The following is a 23,511-nucleotide window of genomic DNA, read 5'->3' on the forward strand; positions in this document are numbered from 1 at the left end:
GGTATGAGAAGAAGTCTGTTCAGATTGGTGAAAGCAACTTGGTTATACCCTTTGGGGACTATATAAGACCATCAATCAAGTTGGAATAAAGAACTTAAGAGAGGAAAAAATGGACTTTTGAATAGCTGCTAGTTGCCCTGAGAGCAGGAGACATGTTGGGGAAATCAGCCTGAGCATCTCTCTTATTTTCTAGTGCTTTTTAAAAGAAATAGAAAGAGAAAAGAAAATTTCTTGCAAGAGAAATAGCTGAGAGTATTTAGTGCAAACATATTCCTGGAGACAAGTCCCAAATGGATAAAGCTATGTAGTATATATGGCTTAACTTGCATGGATACATATCCATGCATAGATATCTAGTGTTATGGATATATATCTAATCAAGGATTTTTCCTTCCCTTCTTCAAAGGAGACTATGGAATTTCAGCCTTTGTGGGGAACAAAAGGAAGACTGAATAAGTGTTTGCTCCTTCCCTTCCCTATCACCAAGAGGCAAGTCCAGGAGGATTACCTAAATTAGGGGAGGTTACCTAACTTAACCTTTAAATTAAGATAGCACTTAACTCGACACATCTAACTTAACTGACTCTCACCAAACCCTGATTTACACAAAAGAATAAATAGATAATACATCTTGTTAACACAATAAGTAGAAATCAAGGAAGTTCTACAGAATAGAATAGACCAGAGAACACAGAAAAGTACATTTTTGGTTTAAGAATAAGATTGAAAAACACCTAAACTCAAACAAAGAGAATGGCAACAATATCATTGGTGGCTTAGGGTTTGATGGAGTATCTACTCTGCAGGGTTGCAAGCACTGGAGGTCAAGGGATATCTTGGGAGTAACCTGTACGTTTACAGCTCTGTGGGTTCCCAGCAGTCATTCAGCAGTCCTCTCTAAAATCTCCAGTCCTTTTATACAAGCTCTAAGAAAGGTGACCAGGCACATCAGGCATTCTAAATCCACATCGTGCTGTATCTAGGCTTGTATCTCCCCTTCACAACTAGTGCAGAAGAGAGTTAACCATAGAAATGGGTTTTCACCTGATAAATATATCAGTGCTCAGCAGGGTGGGGTTATTTTAATCCTGACTTTACGGAACTTTTTTTCTCTCTATCCTTTAGTAACTACCTATCTACTGATTCCTTTTCTGCTACAACTTCCTTACTAGAAGCCACCATCCCTGCTAGCTTCTATCCTGTAGCTTTCTTCCCTTTCTCAGTCAAATTACCTGAACAAAAAGCTACATAAACTTTGTGTCCAAACACCTAAACCCTCAGCAATCTGGCTTCTAATGGTATCACTTAACAGAAAGTTATCAATGATTCTTCAGTACCAAATCCAATGACTTCTTAATACTCAGCTTTTTTGACCTCTATCACCCTCTCCTCTTTGATACTACCTTCTTTCCAGCTTTTCATGACATTGGTCCCATCCTGATTCTCCTTCTATATGTCTAATAACTCTTTAATTTCTTTTACAAGATCATCATCCATAACACGCTGTGGGTATACTCCAAGGCTCTCTGTTTTGGGTACTGTTCTAGACACCATCTTTTGTCTCTATGCCCTTCTATTTGGAGATTTCATCAGTTGTCAGAGGTTCAATTGTCATCTATATGCAGATGTGCCAGATCTATAATCCATTTTTTACCCACGGTGTGTAGAATAGTACATGTTAAATATCAGGGACTGAATTACCTTTTGTTGATTTGAAATGAACATTTGGATATAGAAGCTATACACATCGAATCTGTGGGTACCATAATGCTAAAAAAAATAAAAGAAATCATTTATGAGCTATATAGAAGAATTCAAATGAAAAATGAATTTAAAAAATTGAAATATCCCTAACTATGAAGACAAACTTTAACAAGGATAAATTTGAAGACTTATCAATGGTATGAAATCAATGTTGCAAATATATAACAGAGGGAGATTTATTGTTTTTCAAAATATGAATCATGCACCATATTAGTCAACACCATGATGCAGGTTTTAATAACATGAATTTATTCCTAGGCTGCATTAAAAAGCATAGTGTCCAGGACAAACGAGTTAATAATGATTCTGAACTTAACAAAGGTCAAAAAATTATTTAAAATGTAGTGTTCAATTACAGAGAACTACACTTTAAGAAGGACATTGATTAACTAAAGAACATACAATAGAGGATATTAGACTGAAAAGAAAGTTAGAGGAGGTCAAGATCTCTGTCTTCAAATTATCAAAGTGTCATGTGGAGGAGTAATTTTTTTTCTAAAGCAATTACAATTACTGAGTTCTATCAACAGAAGAGTTTGTCTTGTGAGATAATAATCTTCCCACCCCGAGAAGACTCCAAGTTGAGGCAAGATGAACACGTGTTCAGAAAATTCTATGGCATTCCTGAATTTGATGGGACATTGAACTAAATAATGTGGAGGGTTCCTTAGAACTAAGATTCTCTTTGGGAATAGGCATATGCTGTAGCTTATTTTTGAGAGTAGCTCTCAAAACCAAGGTAAAGGAAAACTGCCTCCTATTCTTCAAGTCCTATACATGTGATTTAGTATACCAAGCAATGGATTTGGAGTTGGAGGTTGTTGTTTAGTTGTTTTCAGACATGTCTGAATCTTTATGACCCTATTGTGGTTTTCTTGGCAAAGATACTGGAGTGTTTTGCATTTCTTTCTGCAGCTTGCAGATGAAGAAACTGAGGCAAGCAAGGTTAAGTAAGTGGCTTGCCCAGGATCACAAAGCTAGTAAGTGTCTGAGGCCAAATATGAGCTCAGGAACATGAGTCTTCCTGGCTCCACACTAGGTTCCTAGCTGGAGTTAGAGGATAGAGGTTCAAAACTTTTCTCTCCTAATTACTACCTTTGTGGTATGGGGCTAGACTTTTCCTCTCAGTTGAGGAATTTTTCTTAACTATAAAGTGAAAGGGTTGAACTTGATGAACTCTAAGGTTCCTTTTAGAGCCTCCTTCTGTCCATAAGGGAAGAAAATAAGCAATTTCCTTTGTGTTTTTTTTATTTTTTTGATTCCAAGCTTGTATAAATTAAATTTAAGCCAAAAATTAATTTTTTTCTACTCTGAGGATGATTTAAGAAAAATAAAATATTCATTGAAATGCTCTGATAACCAAAAAAGACTTCACCCTACCAGCAACATTAAAGAGTCTATGGTATACTTCTAAAAATGTAATCTTGTATTTTTTCCCTTTTTATACACAGGAATGATATGGGCTGAATGTAAAGAAATTTGGTCCCAAGGTCCCAAGGAATATTTGTTTGAGTTATGGAACATGCTGGATTTTGGTATGTTAGCCATCTTTGCAGCATCATTCATTGCTAGGTTCATGGCATTTTGGCATGCTTCCAAAGCCCAGAGCATCGTGGATGCAAATAATACTTTGAAAGACTTGACGTCTGTGGGAGACAATGTGAAATACTACACTTTGGGTGAGTTTATGCTACAGAATTAATATTAGTCCAGATGAATGTTAAAATATCCCTGTCTGATGTTTCCCTTTTCAAATGTTAATGAGTTGGTATAATATCGGTCTTTTTTCTGCCGTGAATTTCCCTGGGGTTGCCTCCTCTCCTATCCACCTTCTGCAATGGTAGGATTAAACCTGGTTAAGTTTAGCTGGTCACAGCACATTTATTAATTAGCTTTTCTATCATTAAGCACATCAACAGATGCAAATGATATTATGAATTTTACTTTGAAATGTACTTTTCATCCTACTTCATTTTCTTTGATAGAAAAATTCTACTGCCTCAATTGATGCAGCTTGGTCCTTGGAGGTATTATTAAATTCTAGTCTTTTTAGTGCTGTCTTTCTTCTTGACTTATGGGTAGGGAAGAAAGTACTTGTGGTTTTTTCAGTTAGAAAATTTCCAGTGTGGAAACTCCCTCCACTAGAGAAGATCAGCCATCCTTCCGTAACTTATGGTCTTAGGGAATTTGGAGGGCACTGAGATGTTAAGTGACTTGTTCAAAATCACATATTTGTTACGTGTAAGAAGAAAAGATCTTGAATTCAGGTCTTGTCTCCTGTCCGTTACTCTATGCTGCCTCTTATGATTATTTACTTTGTGTAACTTTTTGAAACACTCCTAAAACCAGTGGTTCTCAATCTCTTTGGCCCAAGTACAAAGTACAAGTAGGGCCAGTATCCTAAAACAAGAGTCCAAACGAACCTGAGTCCAACCAACGCATTGTTCAGTTGTTTTTCAGTTGTATCTGACTCTTTGTGACCCCATTTGGGGTTTCCTTGGCAAACGTAATGGAGAGATTTGCTATTTCCTTCTCTAGCTCATTTTATAGATGAGAAAACTGAGGAAAACAAGATTAAGTGATTTACCCAGAATCACACAGTTGGTGTCTGAGGCCAGATTTGTATTCAGGAAGAGGACACTTCCTGATTTCAGCCCTGGCACTCTATTCACTACACCACCTAGCTGCCCTCATACATACTTGACCAATAATTCACTCTACAACACACTTGACTAAATGGTCATCCAGAACATGCTTGAAGATTCTCAATGAAGAGAAGCCAGTCTCCTCTCAAATTAGTTTATGTTCCTTTTAGATAACTCTAATTTATTAGGAAGGTTTTCTTGGCAAAAAGAAAATCTATCTTTCTCTTTCTCAAAACCTTTTCTTACACTTTTGTCTTGTCCAAAAATTTTTCTAAGGGTGTAGTTCCCTTTAATCTGTATTTTGGCCCCTTGGTTGTTATTTACTGACACTATGAAGGGCAGAGTGGAAACTGACTGGATTAAGTACTTCTTAAGGCTTAGTAGAAGGTGGATATCCCTTGGTAGAAGGATAGAAAGAGTTGGAGTCTAACAGAAAAGGAACATCTGATAGAGGACACAAGCCTTGGTAACCAAGGACTTCTGTCTAAGGATGTCATAAAAACACAAAAGAGTCCTACTATGTTTCTTCAGTTCTCTTACCCTAAAAGCCTTGTTGTGTTCATCCTTTGTTGCCAAAGAAGATCATGCCATCAGAGAAATGATGACATGATTTGCACTTGACTTTGTTCTGAGGGAGGGCTATGCAGGTCACCACCCTTACTTCTCGTCCTGAGTCATCTGGATCCAAATATTTATCAGGATTCGTGGAGATGGCCCAGGACACCATGGGAGACCTTGGCCCTTTTAGGCCAAGGCCTATTCAATACTCATTTAGGGTGAAGTAACAGCCATTCAGTGAATAAGCATGTTCAAGAAGTAGTCAGGGGATAGCCCCTTTAATGAGGCAAAGAATAAAAATAACTAAATCATACTGGGAGGGAAAGAGCAACAGTTACTACTGACAATCACTCAAGCCAGGAGGATCCAGAAAACAGCCCTTAAATGGAAATCAGCTACTCCTCCTGTCTGTCTCCCCCTCTCCTTCCTTCTTCTATCCAAAGGAAGGTAAAGTTGGATGACCAGAGGATGCCCAGTTAATTTGGGGGTTTACTGGCTAGATCCTTTCTAGATCCTTTCCCTTCCCTTCCCTTCCCTTCCCTTCCCTTCCCTTCCCTTCCCTTCCCTTCCCTTCCCTTCCCTTCCCTTCCCTTCCCTTCCCTTCCCTTTCCTTCCCTTCCCTTCCTGCCCTTCCTTTCCTTTCCTTTCTTTTTCTTTCCCAAAAGCTTAAACCTCCTGCACTTTGAAGCCCATAAGTTGTACCACACTAGACTCCTGCCCGAGCTCCTAAAAGTCTAAGTTAGGAGCAAAAGATATACCTTCAGGGCAAATGGAAGGATCAGTAGTCCCCAGGAACACAGATTTCCTATCACACCTGCATAACACCCTAACTGGCTGTTTATTTTTCCCCATCTAGTGGTATAGGTAGAGGTTTTATCACAGAAAGGAAGGCAGGATAGACAAACTATGGGAGCAGAAAACAAGTATATGAGGCTCTTGGGTTGAAAGATGCTTTCAGACCCAGAAAAAGCTATATAAATGATCAGTGCCTCTGAAACCCCTTCCATCCTTTGAAGGGTATTGGTAGGGACATGACAGCAGAGCTTTTGGGAGGATGTGTTTTGGGCCCCAGAGAGAATATAATTGTCAAGATTTTTTTTCTGGCCCCAAATTTAAAGATCCATCAGACATTATACTCTGGTTTGTCCTTGTTAATATACTGGAGAAAGAGGAACAGCAATGTGGTCAGTGGAGGTATTTGCCTTGTTTGAGGTGATGTTCAGTTGATATATGAAAATACAAACTTTCAAACAATGCGAGTAATGCTACAGATAATGGGAAAAGAGCTGTAGTCAAGATTATTAGATGAATAGTCTTATGGTACTCAAATGGTAGCTAAACATTCTGTAAAATAAGGATCCCACTTTCTAGTTTTGTTCTACTTGTTCTGAGGATGAGGAGGACTTTGGCAGACTTGCTTGGCCTTCTCAAACTGGTGAATCAGATTGATGTGTTCTGGGTTCAGATGATTGTACTATTTAGCCATGGTGTGTTCATCCTTCGTTGCCAAAGAAGACCATGCCATCAGAGAAGTGATAACATGACTTGCACTTGACTTTGTTTTGAGTGAGGGAGGGCTGTGCAGGTCATCAGGATGACTGGAGATGACCCAGGATGAGGCAATTGGGATTAAATGACTTCTCCAAAGTCACACAGCTAGTGAGTGTCAAGTGTCTGAGGTGAGATTTGAACTCAGGTCCTCCTGACTCCTGCCCTATCCAGATCTGTCCACTGCACCACCTAGCTGTCCCTCTTGGTCACAGTGGATACCAGTGGGAAACTGTTGTCTCTTACAACCCTAGATCTAAGATTCTTATGTTTAGTATGATATCAAAATTATTTAAAATCAATAATTATCATAGTTATACTGGATTGATTGGATGGCATGTTAATTGATATATACTAATTATATGAAAACTGTAAAGAAAAACCTTTTTGGAATCCAAGGAAGCAAGACAAGATTTTTCTAACATCTAATTCATCCTTTCCGTGTCATTATTAAATCTGGGCATAATAGGGTGTAAATAATCAGAAGCAGAGGCTTTGAGTCAGGAGGAATTAAGTGGGAAGTGAATTGAGCCTTTGGTTGAAAAGAAAGTGCTGAGGTAAGTTACAAAGAATTAAAATATGATGTAACAAGAAGTCTTGCTGACTGCGCGCTAGTATGTCAAGGCCAGACACCTAGATTATTGTCAACTGAGAAAGAAGTATTTATAAGGTAAGCCGTCAGGGCTTTGGTGCTCAACATTTTTATCTATCAATTAGCTAAAAACCCTGCTGCTTAGAATGCTTATCAAGATGACAAAAAGATGAGAACAATCAATAAATTAGATGACACAATCAGTATCCAAATACATCCCACAAGGTTGGAATGATGGCGCAAAGCTAATAAGATGAAATTTAATAGGAACACATCTAGATAAAAAAAAATATCAAAGTATAAGAGAAAGACCAGGCTAAATATGCATTAATTAAAAAAAGAGCTATCACTTTTCATGGACTATAACATCAATGTGATACAAAGATGTGTGATGGCAAGCAAAAAATTAATTTCGTATTAGGCTTCATGAATAGAAGTATGATGCCTCAAATGTGCAAAATTATAGCCCCTTTATACTCTGCCCTAGTCAGACTATAACTGGAATCATGTATTTAGTTCCTAGCACTGAATTTTTGGAGAGAAACAATGACAAATGAGTGGTCTAAAGCAGGGTGACTAGGATAATGGTATCATAGGGTCAGAGGTTTAAGTTAGTAAGGTTCTCCATGGTCAGGCTATCTATTTTAACCTCTGAATTCATTTCACAGATAGTAGTGAAGAAACTAAAAATCATGATATATGAGATTAGGTTGAAAGAACTAGGGATGTTTAACCTGGAGAAGAAAACACTTGATTGTGATTTTCAACTATTTCAAGAGTTGTTACAGGGAAAAATAAGACTTATGTTCTGCTTGGCCACAGAATGTAAAATTAGGGCAGAAGTCAAAGGGAAGTAGATTTTGCCTCAACTTTAACAGGGATTTCCTAATAATTAGAGATGACAAATAAAGGAATGAATTGTTTCATGCAGAGGTGAGTTCCTTGGTGCTGATCTTTCAGTGGCTGCTTGATGACTTGTCATCAAGAATACTGTAGAGGGAGTTTGTGTTTCATGTAGTGGTTGAATTTGATGGCTTTTGTTGTAACTTCCGTTTCTAGCATTCTTGGCCCTGACATTTACTAGCTTTGCAGTCTTAGCCAAGTCACTTAACCCCTTGCAGTCTTAGTTTCCCCATCTATAGAGTGGGGCAAATGATAATTGAACTATCTAAATTGTGAAGAAAGTGCTTTACAAAGAATTAAGCAATATACAAATTATTTTATTATTCACAGCAGAGTTATAATAGAAATAGGCATCATCAGGCAGTAAAATCACTGTGTAAACCATTACCCATTTAAGCCTTTAGGTATAGCTCCTATCTCCTTTCTTGCCATGTTTTCTCTGACTTTCTCTGACTTTGATCCAAAATTAAGATGAAGTAGAATTCTACTATATGTGTCTGTTACACACACATACACACACACACACACACACACACACACACACATGCACCACGGAGAGGAAAAGAGAAGGACTAAGCCCATTTAAAAGACCAATATATTCATCAAAACTATTATTCTTTTCCTAGCCAGGATAAAATGGGACCCATCTGATCCTCAAATCATATCTGAAGGCCTATATGCTATCGCTGTAGTTTTAAGTTTCTCTAGAATTGCCTACATCTTGCCAGCTAATGAAAGCTTCGGGCCTCTACAAATATCCTTGGGAAGGACCGTAAAAGACATCTTCAAATTCATGGTTATATTCATCATGGTATTTGTGGCTTTCATGATAGGGATGTTTAATCTATATTCCTACTACCACGGAGCAAAGCAAAATGAAGCCTTCACAACGTAAGTACTACTGAACTGTGGGATTTTTTTTTTGTTTGCTTGTTTCATTGTTTGGTATAGGAAATAGAGCATTAGACTTATAATCCAAAGGACTTGGGTTCAGATCTTACCCTAGGCACTTAATAACTATGTATGACACTTTACTTAACCTCTCTGGTCTCAGTCTTCTCATCTGTAAAATGGTGAGTTGGGCTTGACTTCCAATATCCCTTCAATCTTTAAATCCATCATCCTATGATCCTAATTTTATAGTTTAATAAATACTTGTATACTTAGTCATTGAACTATATGATAACAAAAAAGTTGGCAAAACCAACTTCTCTGCTGCCTTGTTTCTTCAACGCTGGAAAGAGAGGTTTAGATGAGATGATCTTTGAGGCCTCTTCCAGCTCTAACATACTCTAATTTTAAATTGATCCATATAGACATAAAAGCCAATGATTTTATAGTTTAGGAGTTAGTTCTTTGCATATGTGCGTGTATTTGTGTGCATATGAGTATATATGTGTGTATATATGTATGTATATACACACACACATCCACACATACATATACACATATGCATGTGTAAATATAAATGTGTGTGTGTGTATAAATTCTGTTCATCTTTGAGATAACCCATCAGTATGCGTGGGGTGGGGGAGTATTTGTACCTCATAAAAGTCAAATACTACCCCATCTTCTTGGATAAGAACTCACTATTCGACAAAAATTGCTGGGAAAACTGGATAACAATGTGGTGGAAACTAGTCATAGATCCATGCCTGACATTGTTCACAAGAGCAAAGTCCAAATCGGTACACAATCTAGGTATAAAGATTGATATCATGGACAAACTGGAGGAGAAAGGGATAGTATATTTATCAGATTTATGGAGAAGAGAAGAATTTTTGACTAAAGAAGAGATAGAAAGTATTATGAAATGCAAGATGGATAATTTTGATTACATTAAACTGAAAAGTTTTTGCATAACCAAACCCAATGCAACCAAAATTTGGAGGGATGTAGTATATTGGGAAAAATTTTTTATAGATAATCTCAGGGATAAAGGCCTCATTCCTAGAATAGATAAAGAACTGGGTCAAATGTACAATAATCCAAGTCATTCCCCAGTTGATAAATGGTCAAAGGATATGAACAGGCAATTTTCAGAGGAAAAAATTAAAGATATCCATAATCATATGAAAAAATGCTCTAAATCACTTTTTATTAGAGAGATGCAAATCAAAACAACTCCAAGTTACCACATCACACTGATTAGATTGGCAAACATGACAGAACAAGAAAATGACAAATGTTGGATAGGATGTGGGAGAGTTGGTACACTAATGCATTGTTGGTGGAGCTGTGAGCTCACCCAACCATTCTGGAGAGCAATTTGGAACTATGCCCAAAGGGCTGTAAAAAATGTGTATACTCTTTGACACAGAAATATCACTGCTAGGACTGTGTCCCCAAGAGATCATAAAAATGGGAAAGGGTCCCACATGTACAAAAATATTTATAGCAGCTCTCTTTGTGGTGGCCAAAAACTGGAAATTAAGGGGATGCCCATCAACTGGGGAATAGCTAAATAAATTATGGTGTATGAATGTAATGGAATACTATTGCGCCATAAGAAATGATGAACAAGAAGACTTCAGAGAGGTCTGGAAAGACTTATATGATCTGATACTGAGCGAAAGGAGCAGAACCAAGAGAACTTTGTGCACAGTAATGACCACAGTGTGTGAGAGTTTTTCTGGTAGACTTGGATCTTCATAGAAATGTAAGGACATAAAAAAAAATTCCCAATGTTCTTCTAAGGCAAAATGCCTTCCACATTAAGAGAAAGAACTATGGAATTCAATCGCAGAATGTAGCAGATCATGTGTGTGTGTGTGCGTGTGTGTGCGTGCGTGTATGTGTGTGTGTGTGTGTATTATGTTTTGGTTTATTGTATGATTTCTCTCATTTATTTTAGTTCTTCCACAGAGCATGACTATAATGAAAGTGTATTCAATAGGAACATATGTGTAGATCCTATATAGAATTGTATGCAGTCTTGGGGAGGGAAGGGGGTGGTGGGGGTAGGTAGGAGGAAAAAAAATCTAAATTTTATGGTAGTGATTGTAGAGCATTAAAAATAAAATGAATTTTAAAAAAAGTCAAATACTTCCTTGCTATGTGATTTTCATGGATTGTTGTGATAAAAATTAATTAATTAAATAGAGATATGAACCCCATTCAACATAGCTAACCTGGTTTTTGGATGAGAAGTGCATAGTCCAACAGCAGACCCATGGTCAAAGTCTTTCCAGGTTAGTAGGATTTGCCAGAACTGGTGCTCCATTGGCATGGCTTCTAAGACTTTCCACATCACAATGAGAGACATAGGAAGAAAACTCTAATGAAGAAATAAAACAATTGTAATAATGGTTAAAATAAATTTTCTTTTAATGCATTGTTCAAATATCTTGTTAGATTCAATAATGAAAAGCCAAAAATGAAGAATCAAATATTTCCTTGTTAGGAAAAAATACTCTGTGGTAACTAGATGAATTAATATAGGCAAAATTAGTTTTATTTACTAATTATAGTCAAGGCATTTCAGTCCTCAAACCCAGCTCAGGGGCTTTATTAATTTTCTCCGATATTTTTCTTATCATCAGTTCTATTTAAGGTGATTGAATGCAACCTGAAAGGGAACCCAAAATTTCAGGAACAAACTCATAGAAACATCATTATTTAGTAGAGGGGTTCTTACCCTGGAGTTCACAGAATCCCTTAGAGTTCTGCAGATAGATATTGGGTATCTGTGAACTTGTATGGGAAGAAATGATACTTTTATTTTCACTAATCTCTAACTGTAATTTAATATTTCCTCTTAATTGTTAATTTAAAACATACATACATATATATAATAGAGAGAGAGAGAGAGAGAGAGAGAGAGAGAGAGAGAGAGAGAGAGAGAGAGAGAGAGAGAAAGAGAGAGAAGAGGTTCATAGGCTTCACCAGACTGCAAAATGCATTCAAAATGCAAAATTAACAGTTCTTACTTCATTATAATTTTATTGAACAGGTATTATCAAAATGCTAAAACTCGTGATTCTGAATTAGTATATAAATTTTTTTTGAAGTTAAATCTATCCTAAGGACACCGCCATGAAGCAATGCATTTCTGGAAACGGTGAAATCATGGGATTTAAATTTGAAGAGAGCCTTGGAGATGATCTAGCCCAACTCAAATAGAAAGTAACTTGCCCAGGTTTATTCTGCTAATAAGTAAAGGAAGCCAAGTTTCAAGCTCAGATCTTCTAATTATATTAAATTTAAAATTAAATATTAATTATATTAAATCTGTCTTTATCAAGGTCCTTTGAGGCCAACGAATCTCTGGTGGCTTCCTATTTCCTCTAGAATACAAAACCCTCTGGCATTTAAAACCATCCGCATTATAGCTCCCACTTATTTTTCAAATTTTGTTCCATGTAACTCCTCTTTTTATATGCTCTCTTTCTTCAGTTGAACTGGTTGTTAGCATCTCTTTCCTTGCCACCTTTGCATAGGTGGTCCCTCCATGTCTGGAATGCACTCACTCCTTACTTCTGCTCAGTCAAATTTCTAAATTTGTTCAAAGAACAGCTCAAATGTTTCCTCCCACAGCAAGTTGTTTTCATAATCTTCATCCCGAGTTGTCAGTGCTCTCTCCCTCTTGACATTATTTCATATAGAGTTTATATTTACTTCTCTGTGTACATGTTGTATTTCTCTAGTAGAAAGTAAGCTCCTTGACAACATGGTTTTATTTTGTCTCTATCCATGCTCAACATTTAGCACAGGACCTGGCACATAAAATGTACTTAAATGTTTATTGTATGGAATTAAATATATTTTCTCACATCATTTAACTACTTTCATAGGAAAACTATTAGTAACTGATTCTGATATCTTGAATGTAACTGCCATCTCTAGCAATTTTTATCTTTTACTTATTTTTCAGAGTTGAAGAAAGCTTTAAGACATTGTTCTGGGCTATATTTGGACTTTCTGAAGTGAAATCCGTTGTCATAAACTCTAACCACAAATTCATTGAGAATACTGGTTATGTTCTTTATGGAGTCTACAATGTGACCATGGTTATTGTTTTGTTAAATATGCTCATTGCAATGATCAACAACTCATTCCAGGAAATTGAGGTAACCTTATCACTAGAAGACCCTCTTTTGTTTTCATTAAGCTGACATCTACATGTACTAATCACTTTAATTTAAAAACTGGGATCATTCATCAAAAACTCAAAATAAAATTTTTCTTTGGATTTATTTGATTGCTTGGTACTTTTGACTGATTGGAACCATGAATCTGAAAGCATCATGTATATCAGTTGTTTAACAGACGTAAAATGAGAGACTGGGAAGGCAAGGGATAAAGAACATAAATAAGCTTTGTCTTGTTTTGTTGTTTAGTTAAATTTGGCTCAACAAACCATTTATTAAGCACCTGTCAGTATAGCAGAGAGAAATACAAAGAGAAGTAAGATAAATACAAAGAGAAGTAAGACGTAGTCCCAGTTCTCAAGATCCTAATAATCTAGTGGGAGAAGATGTTTACTCAATTCTTTGTAATACACTTAGAAAACAGGTCCAGGAAAAAGGTAAAAATACAGTATTATCAAGAGTTGCAGAATGAGGAAAAATTATGAAGGAGATGGCATATTTGGTCTTGAAGGCTAAATAGTATTCGAACAGGTAGATGGTAGGTAGTGCATCCAAGGCACAAGGGACAGGATGAGAAAATGCTTTCCCAGGTCAGGAAAGGATGGAAGCAATTAAGGGAATGGCAAGTAGTTGTATTTAGTAGAAGTAGAGAGAGTGGAAAAGGAAATAATGAGAGGCAGTACTTGAAAGGTAGTTTGGAGGCCAATTGTAGATGACTTTGAATGTTCAGATAATGAGTTGGTCATTATTCAGTAGGTGGTGGAGAGTCATTAAGGTTTTTCAGTAGTGGAACGATAGAACCAGAGTTGTGTATTAGTGAGATAACTTAACAATGCCATACAAGACAGATTTGAGTGAAAGAGCCAAGTCTTATAACGAGGTTGCTGCAGTAGCTTACTCAGATGATGGATGAAAGAAATATTACAGAATTAGACTGTTAGCAACAGTTCAAATATGGAGACAAAGAAAGTGAGGATACATTATTAAAATATGGCAACAGCCTACTGTATAGCTATTTCGCTACCACAAAACATTATAGCATTGTTTAGGGATTTTTTTTTCGTATTGGAAGTCTAGTTTTGAAATTCTTCAATAATGCTTAAAATGTTATTTCATATTGTTAGGCCATAAATCTTAGACAAGATCCCATGAGTAACAAGTAGAAACCAAAGGCCTTCCCTCTAACACCTCCAGGGCCTGAAGTTCCTCCAACATTGTTCATGTGCTCCAGTTAAAAGATCTGGAAAAGTGCTCAAGAAGAAAACTTATACATATCATATAAATACTTTAGAAATATAAAATGTATTTTCTTACATTTTTTAAGGGAGAAAGAAATGGTTTCTCACATTTTTTTTTATTTTACAAGGGATTAATAATTCAAATGTGAGTTACTGGTAGTAGTGTCAATAATTCTGTGAGTAAATTTCCTTGCAAAACTATATTTTGTTTTCTAGGATGATGCTGATGTGGAGTGGAAGTTTGCAAGGGCTAAACTCTGGTTTTCTTACTTTGAAGAGGGACGAACACTCCCTGTTCCTTTCAACCTGGTGCCAAGTCCAAAGTCCCTGTTCTATCTCTTACTCAAACTTAAAAAGTGGATTTCTGAGCTCTTTTGGGGTCACAAAAAAGGTTTTGAGGAAGATGCAGAGATGAACAAGGTAATTCAACTTGATTCTAATGAAGAACATTTTTTACATGCTTCGAAGCCATTTAGCTTTCCATAGTCCATGAAAAGACTTTGTAATATGACCAAGTTATCATCTATGCTCCAAATATAGGTAGGTGCTTTGCCAAGGGATGCATGTGTAACTGGGAAAAACAGGCATTTTTTTCAGCTTAAAAGAAAGAATTGGTCAAGGAATGAAATATAACCTACAAAGGTGAGCTGTTACATTATATATAATGTGTCATGTAAAAGAGATTGCAAGATTGATTCTTATTATACAGTGACAGACAAGTCGTTCATTTTCTCTGTATCATTTCCACTTACGTAACTGAGGCAATCTGCTCTGCTACATGAGAAAGGTGAGACTCTTAGTTGATTTGTTTTTATAATAAAAGGTTAAAAAATCAGTGCCATCAGCCCCAAGTATGTGAGACCTGGTTTGGCAATAGTATATGTGAAAATGATCTGAGAGTTTTCCTGGGATCATAAATTTAGGTCTGGAAAGGGTCTCTGAGATCATCACATCTAGACCTTCTTCCTTATTTTGCAGGTGAGGGAACAGAAGTCCAGAAAGGCTACGTTACTTTTAGATCATATAACCAGAAAGTGTCTGAAGCAGAATTTGTCCCCAGGTCTTCCTGTCTCTAAGCCCAGTGCCCTAGCCATGCTTTAAATGTCCACAAGCTAGAGGGGTGATGTGAAGAGAGAATTTACTCAGGAGTCAGAGAATTTAAAATTAAATCCTCATTCAGTGACTTTGGGCAAGTCAGGAAAACTTGAGAGGGGGCATTGCATTGTGCATAAAGTATGTGACTTAAGAGGCAGAAAGATTTGGTTTCAAATCTAGCCTCATGCATTTACTCACTTTGTTCCTGGACAGGCTATTTAACTCTTCTTGGCTTTGGTCTTCTCATGTGTGAACAGCAGCAGCAGCAGAAACAAAGCAGTGAGACCCAATATGCTCCATGGACATTCCAGCCCCCCATAATATTCTGTTCCTGTTTTGGAGTTAACAGAGGGATTCTCTTAACCATGCTGTGATCATGCTCGTTTTATGGCCCTGACAACAAAAGATGCATAATTGTGCCTTCCAGTTTCTAGGCAGTTCATCCCTATCTTATCCCTGACAATCAGATAATTTTGTTTTAGGTTTGTAATGTGGTTGCCTCTGTGTGTTTTGGGTGAATGTAAGGGAAGTTGGTATTCATTACTGGAATAAGCATCAGGCAATGAATATTACTGACATTTACCATGTGACTTGGGATAAAATACCTAACTCTTTATGTCTCAGGTTCCTCATCTGGAAAATGGGCATAAGTACTTGTGTGTATGTGCATACACACATACATACATATATGTATATATTTATATAAATGTGCCTACATACACACATATATATTTTTCTCCTTCATCGAGGAACCCTCAAGGCATAAAGAAGTTGGGTATTTTTCCCAAAGTCAAATGGATATATAGATATATGTATAGAGATATAGATATATACAAATGTGACACACATGTGTATGCACATACATTTATATGAACATTTATATACACATACACATTACCTCACAGAAATGAGGAGAGCTGGGATTCAAATGAAATTATTGATGAAAGCACCGTAAAAGCTAAAAAGGGCTAGGAAATGTCAGTGTTATTTCATTGGTACAGGGAATTCCCAAATGAACTCTACCAGCTTAGGTTCATCGCCTTTTCTCCCACTCATTCTTAGAGAGTTGCCTAAACAGAATGGAGAACAGTTCAACGACTGTTCCAGAGTCACATAGCATGTCTCCGGGGCAGGGCTAAAACCCAGATATTCCTAGCTTTGAAGACAGCTTGGTATCTGCTTGAAGCTAATAACTCTGCTAGCACAGGTTGTTCCACAGCCTTAGTATAGTTTTATGTTATCAAAGTTTAAGACTGTTGGGACAATCTGTATTTGCTGCCTGTGAGAATTCTCCTAGATCTATCACTTAACAAAACTTAATGAGCCAAGTGGCATGAAGTTACCTGCTGTCTCCTCACATAATGGAAGCTTGCTGCCTTCTATTTCAGATACACAGTTTCACTCTTTCAAAAAAGACAATACGTAAAGTGGCCCAGACAATACAGAGGGAGAAATTCAATAGGAATATGCTAGTTTCATTAGAGTTTGCTGGGGAATTAGATAAAGAATCCTTTTCAAATGCATCATGAGAGCCTAGAGATAAGCTAGTCTCATAATAATTGCACATGACCAAGAAATTGAATTCATTTAAAAATTGGTCTTTAAAAGATGAGTGAGTAAATTTATCAAATTAGGAAGATTTTACAACAATATCACTTGTCAAAAAAGAGGTAAGAGATTCAAAAAAAATATGGAGACATACAAATCATCAGACCTTTTTAGTTAAAGATAATTCCTCTTGATATGAAACTATTTCAGAAGGCAGATTATGGGAAAGTAGTTATGACAAACTAATCGCTACGTAGAGACTGAGACAAGCATGTGTTGAATTAATCAGAAACAATGATTAGAATAACAGAAATCTAGAAATTACCAGGGCAGCTAGGTGGCACAGTGGCTAGAGTACCAGGCTTGGAATCAGGAAGACTCATGTTCCTGAATTCAAATCCAGCCTCAGGCACTCACCAGCTGCGTGACACGGGGTAAGTTACTTCACCCTGTTTGTCTCAGTTCCCTCATCTCTAAAATGAGTTAGAGAAGGAAATGGCAAACCACTGCTGTATTATTGCCAAAACAAAACAAAAATGGGGTCACAAAGAGTTGGACAAAACTGAAACTGAAAGAAATTTCCATTTGAATTGCCTGCAAAAGCAATCCTGTGTAGGAGAACCAGCACTGAGCTATCACATTTACTGGCTGTGAGATCATGCACAAGTCTCAGTTTCCTCATATAGAAAATAAGAGTAACAGTTATTATCATTTCTAAAAGTGTTTGAAAAGCCCTTTGTGTACATAATTTCATGTTGTCCTCCAACAACCTTGTGAGAATGTTCCCATTACCCTGTTAGTGAGGCTTGGAGAGGTCCATGGACTGCTTCTATGGTTAATAGGTGTCAGAAGTTGTATGTGAACCCAGCTTTCTCTGGCTCCAGGTCTAGCTCTCTTTCCACTTCACTAAGCCATCTCTCCAGAATTCAATCTTTTGCTACCTGCTTCACAGGGGTGTTGCAAGATAAGCTGTTTAGGTTGTACAAAAGTCCATAAAAATATGTTATTATTGGCTGGCACAAATCACTTAGCAATGAATGAACAAACAAACAAAAAAGAGGGCGTCTGTGGAGGTTGTTGTAATCATGAATGCTAGAAGCAATGTTCACCCTGAAGAGCTGGGCCATATACATTTTGGATCAAGCCTCTAAAAAGTGGCCAGGCATTCTGTTCCTACTTCTAATCTCATTACTGGACCCTGGACCCAGATAGCCCCTAGCTGCTGTTTCTAGTCTATCCTCTTGGAAAGCAAACAAAGTACCACACCAGTTCCTTTGCTGAGTTCTTTGCCATTAAATTACAAGCGGCAGGGCTTGTGTTGACTTGGTGCCCTGGTTCTAGTAGCTGGACTCTTGCTCTTTGTGACCCAACCCTGTGTCTTCCTTCTTTCCCCCTTCGTTTTCTTCATTCCTCTCCACCACCATGCTTGTCCCTTCCTTGGTTCTCTCCCTTGTAATGCAGCTATTCCTGGAGATTCTGGTCATATAACTGGGCACCAATTCCCTTGACTTGATCTCTTCATCCTGACTACTCTGCCTGCTTTTTTGAATAGATGAAGGCTTGCTCAATAGAGTCAAATAGATGGCACAGAGATAGCCACGTGGCACAGAGGATAGAATCCTAGGCCTGGAGTCAGGAAGACCTGATTTCAATTATGGCCTCAGAAACTGATTAATTGTATAACTCTGGACAAGTTAATTAAATGTCCATCTGCCTCAGTTTCCTCAATTGTAAAATGAGAATGACAATAAAACTTACCTCATAGGGCTGTTGTAGGGATCAAATGAAATAATATTTATAAAGTGCTTCGAATGGTGCCTAGAATACAACAGGCTTCTTTCTTTTCTCCCTTCTTTCTCTGATGTTCTTCTTATGGCTTAGGACTTTTAGCTATTGCTCACATGGTCACTGGTGTTCCTGTCCTAATGTTTTGCCCTAATTTCTAGGCCCTCGCTGTCTCCATTCTGACTTCGGATTATTTTTTTTTTCTAACTTCAGTTTTGATGGAATGCTGCTGACATTTATATTTTAAGCTAATTGAATGGAGAATCTAAGAACAGATGTCCACTTGAGCCCTAATTTGGAATTTAGCAAGTCTGGTAGGAAAGGTAACAGTTGAGTGAAGTTTGAGATGACAGCCCCCTGAAATGGTAGTAGTCAGGATTCTGTCTCTTAACACGAAGTAAAACAAATGTACTTATATTTTGTAAGAAGAATATAGAAGTGCTTGAGGATTAAAAGCAAAATAAAATAAGTTAAGGTACATCACTGAGAAAAATCGGGGACAAATTCATCTGTCATTAATTCAATAAACTTCTATTGTGGTTTCCACATGTACAAAGTGCAGTGAATAAATCATAAATCAACAGCTGCATCTCTAAAGACAAACCAAATGAAACATATTTTTTTTTTCAAACAACTGACTAAATTTTGTCAGTGGGAAAGCAATAATGTGATACGATTCCTTGGACCTAGAAAAGTGTATGATACTGTTATAAATTTCTATAAGATAACTCTCCCAACAACAGACTGTACTAGCCAAGAGCTCTATCAGAACACTGTGCTATGCACTTAATTCACTCAAGGTTCCTTAATCATAAAAGATTTGGAGAATTTAAGAAATAACTCTCAAGACAGACACCAAAAGAATTAAAATGGCTGAGTAGAGGATCTTTGACATAGTTCATGAAATTGAAGTTATTTAGCATGGAGAAGAAAGAGCTTCAGGAGGACAATTGTTCAATAGGTCACTCTCTTCTAATTGTAAGATTTTATAGAGCAGGCACTTTCATTTCGTTTACATTCCCTGAGAATTTTGCACAATGCTAGGTAAGCAACAGGAGCACAACAGATGCTTATTGTTTGGATAAATGGATGAGAGCAGATGAACTAAGGAGGTGAAAATTTAAGTGGAGAACAGTCACTGGATGGCCTCCATTTTGATTATAGATAGAAAAAACTAGTAATAGGAACCCAGAAACAAAGATTTAAGGTAGCTGGATGTCCATGAAGAACTGAACAGGCTATTGAAAGAGCTTCTGGGATCAGTCCCTGAAAACTTTTTTTTTTTTCCTCAAGTGTAGATTCTCAGTGTCATTCAAGGCTGGAGTCTGAAGCCTTTCTGCAGCAGTGTGACTTAATAGGAATTAGATTAAGCCCTGTAAGAGGGATGAGACAGATGTGCTTTTGAGACTTGAATTCCTCTAACTTTAAAAGATAATGAATAAAGAAGATATTTCAAAAAAAGTTTGGATACTATGAGCAATTTACTGAAAGGGAAGAAAGAAAGGAAATTATGGGAAGGGAATATACAAACTCTGAGCAGCTGTGAATAAATGTCCAGCAAAACTCTAGGGTAGATCAGAGACTTGGTCTTTTTATTAATGAGCTGGAAGAACAAATATAACCATACAAAACTGGGTAGTGTCACTAATATCAGTGAAAAGAAGACAAATAATCTAATTAACCCTAAATGGATTAGGTTGGAATATATAAATGTAAACAGAAAATTAAGGAATGAGGCAAATTAAAATTCAAATTGATGTATCTGGGGAAAAGCTTAATTTGAAATAAATCAATTTGTACATGGAAGAAATTTACAGAATAGTTCTTCCAGATGAGATTTAAAAGTAAACATGAAATGATCATAATAATGATAATAATTCTTCAAAAAATAAAGGGCTTAAATTATGTTGGACATTGAATAAGATTTAAAGAATAAGGTTCAACTGACCATTTTTTTTCACTCAATAATAACACATTTGGAATAATCTGATTTGTGGAAAACACATAGGCTTTCTCATGCCAGAATGAAACATATTAATAAATGAAGTTAAGTAGTTGAAAAATTAAAATTAAAAATGTAAATAAGCACTCCACTGCTAATAGCTATTCAAGAAAAGCATAAAATTCCTTACATTATCCTTACATTATGTTATCTCAAACTTGTGATATTTATTAGATAAATTTATTGTATGTTACACATAATAATATCTAACATTTATATAATTTTACAAATATTATCTAATTTTAATCTTACAACAACCCTGGGAGGTGGATGCTGTTACTGTCCCCATTTTATGGACTAGGAAAATGAGGCAGACAGAAGTTAGTTGACTTGGCCACATTCATATGTGTGATAAGTGCCTGAGGCAAGATTTGAACTCATTTTTCCCTAAGTCCAAGTGTAGCATTTTCTCTCCACTGTACCACCTATGTTCCCTCTAGAAAAGAAACTGGAACCCATATCAATTTCTCCGTTCATGGTCAAAGTAAGTGGAGAAGAATTAAAGGATGATCATACAACTTCAGAGTAGAAAAGGGCTTTGTGGATTATATAGTCTGACCCATTGTTGAATAAGAATCAATTCTACAATGGTCACCTAGTCCACATGAAGACATACAGTGGTAAAGTATATCCCTGCCTGGTGCAGCCCATTCATCTAGCTGAAAATCATCCAACTTCTAGTCATTCCATTTATATCATTTCATCTTGTCACAAAGGTATCTTGAGAGACTTTCAAGTTTCAACTGAAATCTAGTTATATTATATCTGTAGCATTCACATAAGCTACCAGTCTAATAATCCTGTCCAAAAAAGAATGGGGTTATTTTGCATGGCCTGTTTTTCATGAAGCCATGTTCTAAATTATTAGCATTTCCTTTTAAAGTATCTACCAACAGTTCCTGTAATCATATATTCTAGATTGTTGCCAGAAGTTCAAGTCTAGCTCATTGGTCAATAGATTAAAGAGTCAACTCTATGCTTTCTCTTTTTCTTTTTTTTCATTAATTAATTAATTTTTAGTTTTCAACATTAGTTTTCACAAGGTTTTGAATTCCAAATTTTCTTCTCATCTCTCTTCTTCCCCACCCCAGGACAGTGTACATTCTGATTACTCCTTCCCCTAATTTGCCCTCCTTTCTCTCACACATCCTCCTTCTCTTATCCCTTTCCCCTCTATTTTCTTGTAGGGCAAAATAGATTTCTATACCACATTGCCTGTATGTCTTATTTTCCAGATGAGTGTACAACCAATTTTAACATTTGTTTTTAAAACTTTTAGTTCTACCTTCTCTCCCTTCCTCCCTTCTCACTCACTCCCATTGAGAAGGCAAGCAATGCAATATAGGCCAAACATGTGTAGTAATGCAAAACACTTCCATAAAAGTCATGTTGTGAAAGACTAACCATATTTCCCTCCATTCTATCCTGCCCCCCCATTCATTCCATTCTCTCTCTTGACCTTGTCCCTCCTCTAAAGTGTTTTCTTCTAATTACCCCCTCCTCCCTCCTTTCCATTATGCCCACCCATGCGTATCCCCTTCCCACATACTTTACTATAGTATAAGATGGATTTTCATATGCAGTTGAATGTGCATGTTATTCCCCACTTAAGCCAAATTCAATGAGAGTAAGGTTCACTCTTTCCCTCTCACCTTCCCCCTTCCCCTCCATTTTAAGCTTTTTCTTGCCTCTTTTTATGTGAGAGAAAATTTACCCCATTCTATTTCTCCCTTTATCCTCCCAATATATTCTCTCATCCCTTAATTTTATTTTTTAGATATCATCCCTTCATATTCAGCTCACCCTGTGCTCTCTCTCTCTCTCTCTGTCTCTCTGTCTCCCTCTCTCCCTCATGTATATATATATATACATATATATATGTATGTATGTATGTATGTATGTATGTGTGTGTGTGTGTGTGTGTGTATAATCCCTCCCACTATCCTAATACTGAAAAAAACTCTCAAGGGTTACAAATATTATCTTTCCATGTAAGAATGTTAACAGTTCAACTTTAGTAAGTCCCTCATGATTTCTCTTTCCTATTTACCTTTTCACGCCTCTCTTGATTCTTGTATTTGAAAGTCAAATTTTCTATTCAGCTCTGGTCTTTTCATCAAGAATGTTTTAAAGTGGAATATCCAGTTTTCCTCGAAGGATTTTTGGGTTTTGTTTGGTAGGTGATTCTTGGTTTTAATCATAGCTCCTTTGACCGCTAAAATATCATGTTCTAAGCCCTCCAATCCATTAATGTAGAAGCTGTTAGATCTTGTGTTATCCTGATTGTATTTCCACAATACTTGAATTGCTTCTTTCCAACTGCTTCCAATATTTTCTCCTTGACCTGGGAACTCTAGAATTTGGCTACAATATTCCTATGAGTTTTCCTCTTGGGATCTCCTTCAGAAGGCAAACAGTGGATTCTTTCCATTTCTATTTTTCCCTCTACTTCTGGAATAGCAGGGCAGTTTTCCTTTTTAATTTCTTGGAGGATGATGTCTAGGCTCTTTTTTGACTCTTTTTTCAGATATTCCAATAATTTTTAAATTGTGTCTCCTGGATTTATTTTGCAGGTCAGTTGTTTTTCCAATGAGATATTTCACATTGTCTTCTAATTTTTCATTCTTTTCATTTTGTTTTATAATTTCTTGATTTTTCATAAAATCATTAGCTTCCATCTTCTCCATTCTAATCTTTAAAGGATTATTTTCTTTGGTGAACTTTTGAACCTTCTTTTCCATCT

General features: G+C 36.7%; 1 protein-coding gene across 1 annotated transcript in view; it reads left to right on the top strand.

The window, feature by feature from the left end:
- The window catches only part of TRPC6 (transient receptor potential cation channel subfamily C member 6), a 182,761-nt gene that overhangs the window by 136,867 nt on the left and 22,383 nt on the right, over positions 1–23,511 (top strand). The window contains exons 6-9 of the mRNA XM_072611288.1: positions 3,216–3,443; positions 8,637–8,901; positions 12,884–13,079; positions 14,555–14,758. Of these exons, the coding sequence (XP_072467389.1) occupies positions 3,216–3,443; positions 8,637–8,901; positions 12,884–13,079; positions 14,555–14,758 (893 nt within the window). The remainder of the gene's footprint in view (positions 1–3,215; positions 3,444–8,636; positions 8,902–12,883; positions 13,080–14,554; positions 14,759–23,511) is intronic.

The sequence above is a fragment of the Notamacropus eugenii genome, chromosome 5 (genome assembly GCF_028372415.1).
Source record: "Notamacropus eugenii isolate mMacEug1 chromosome 5, mMacEug1.pri_v2, whole genome shotgun sequence".
NCBI lineage: Eukaryota > Metazoa > Chordata > Mammalia > Diprotodontia > Macropodidae > Notamacropus > Notamacropus eugenii.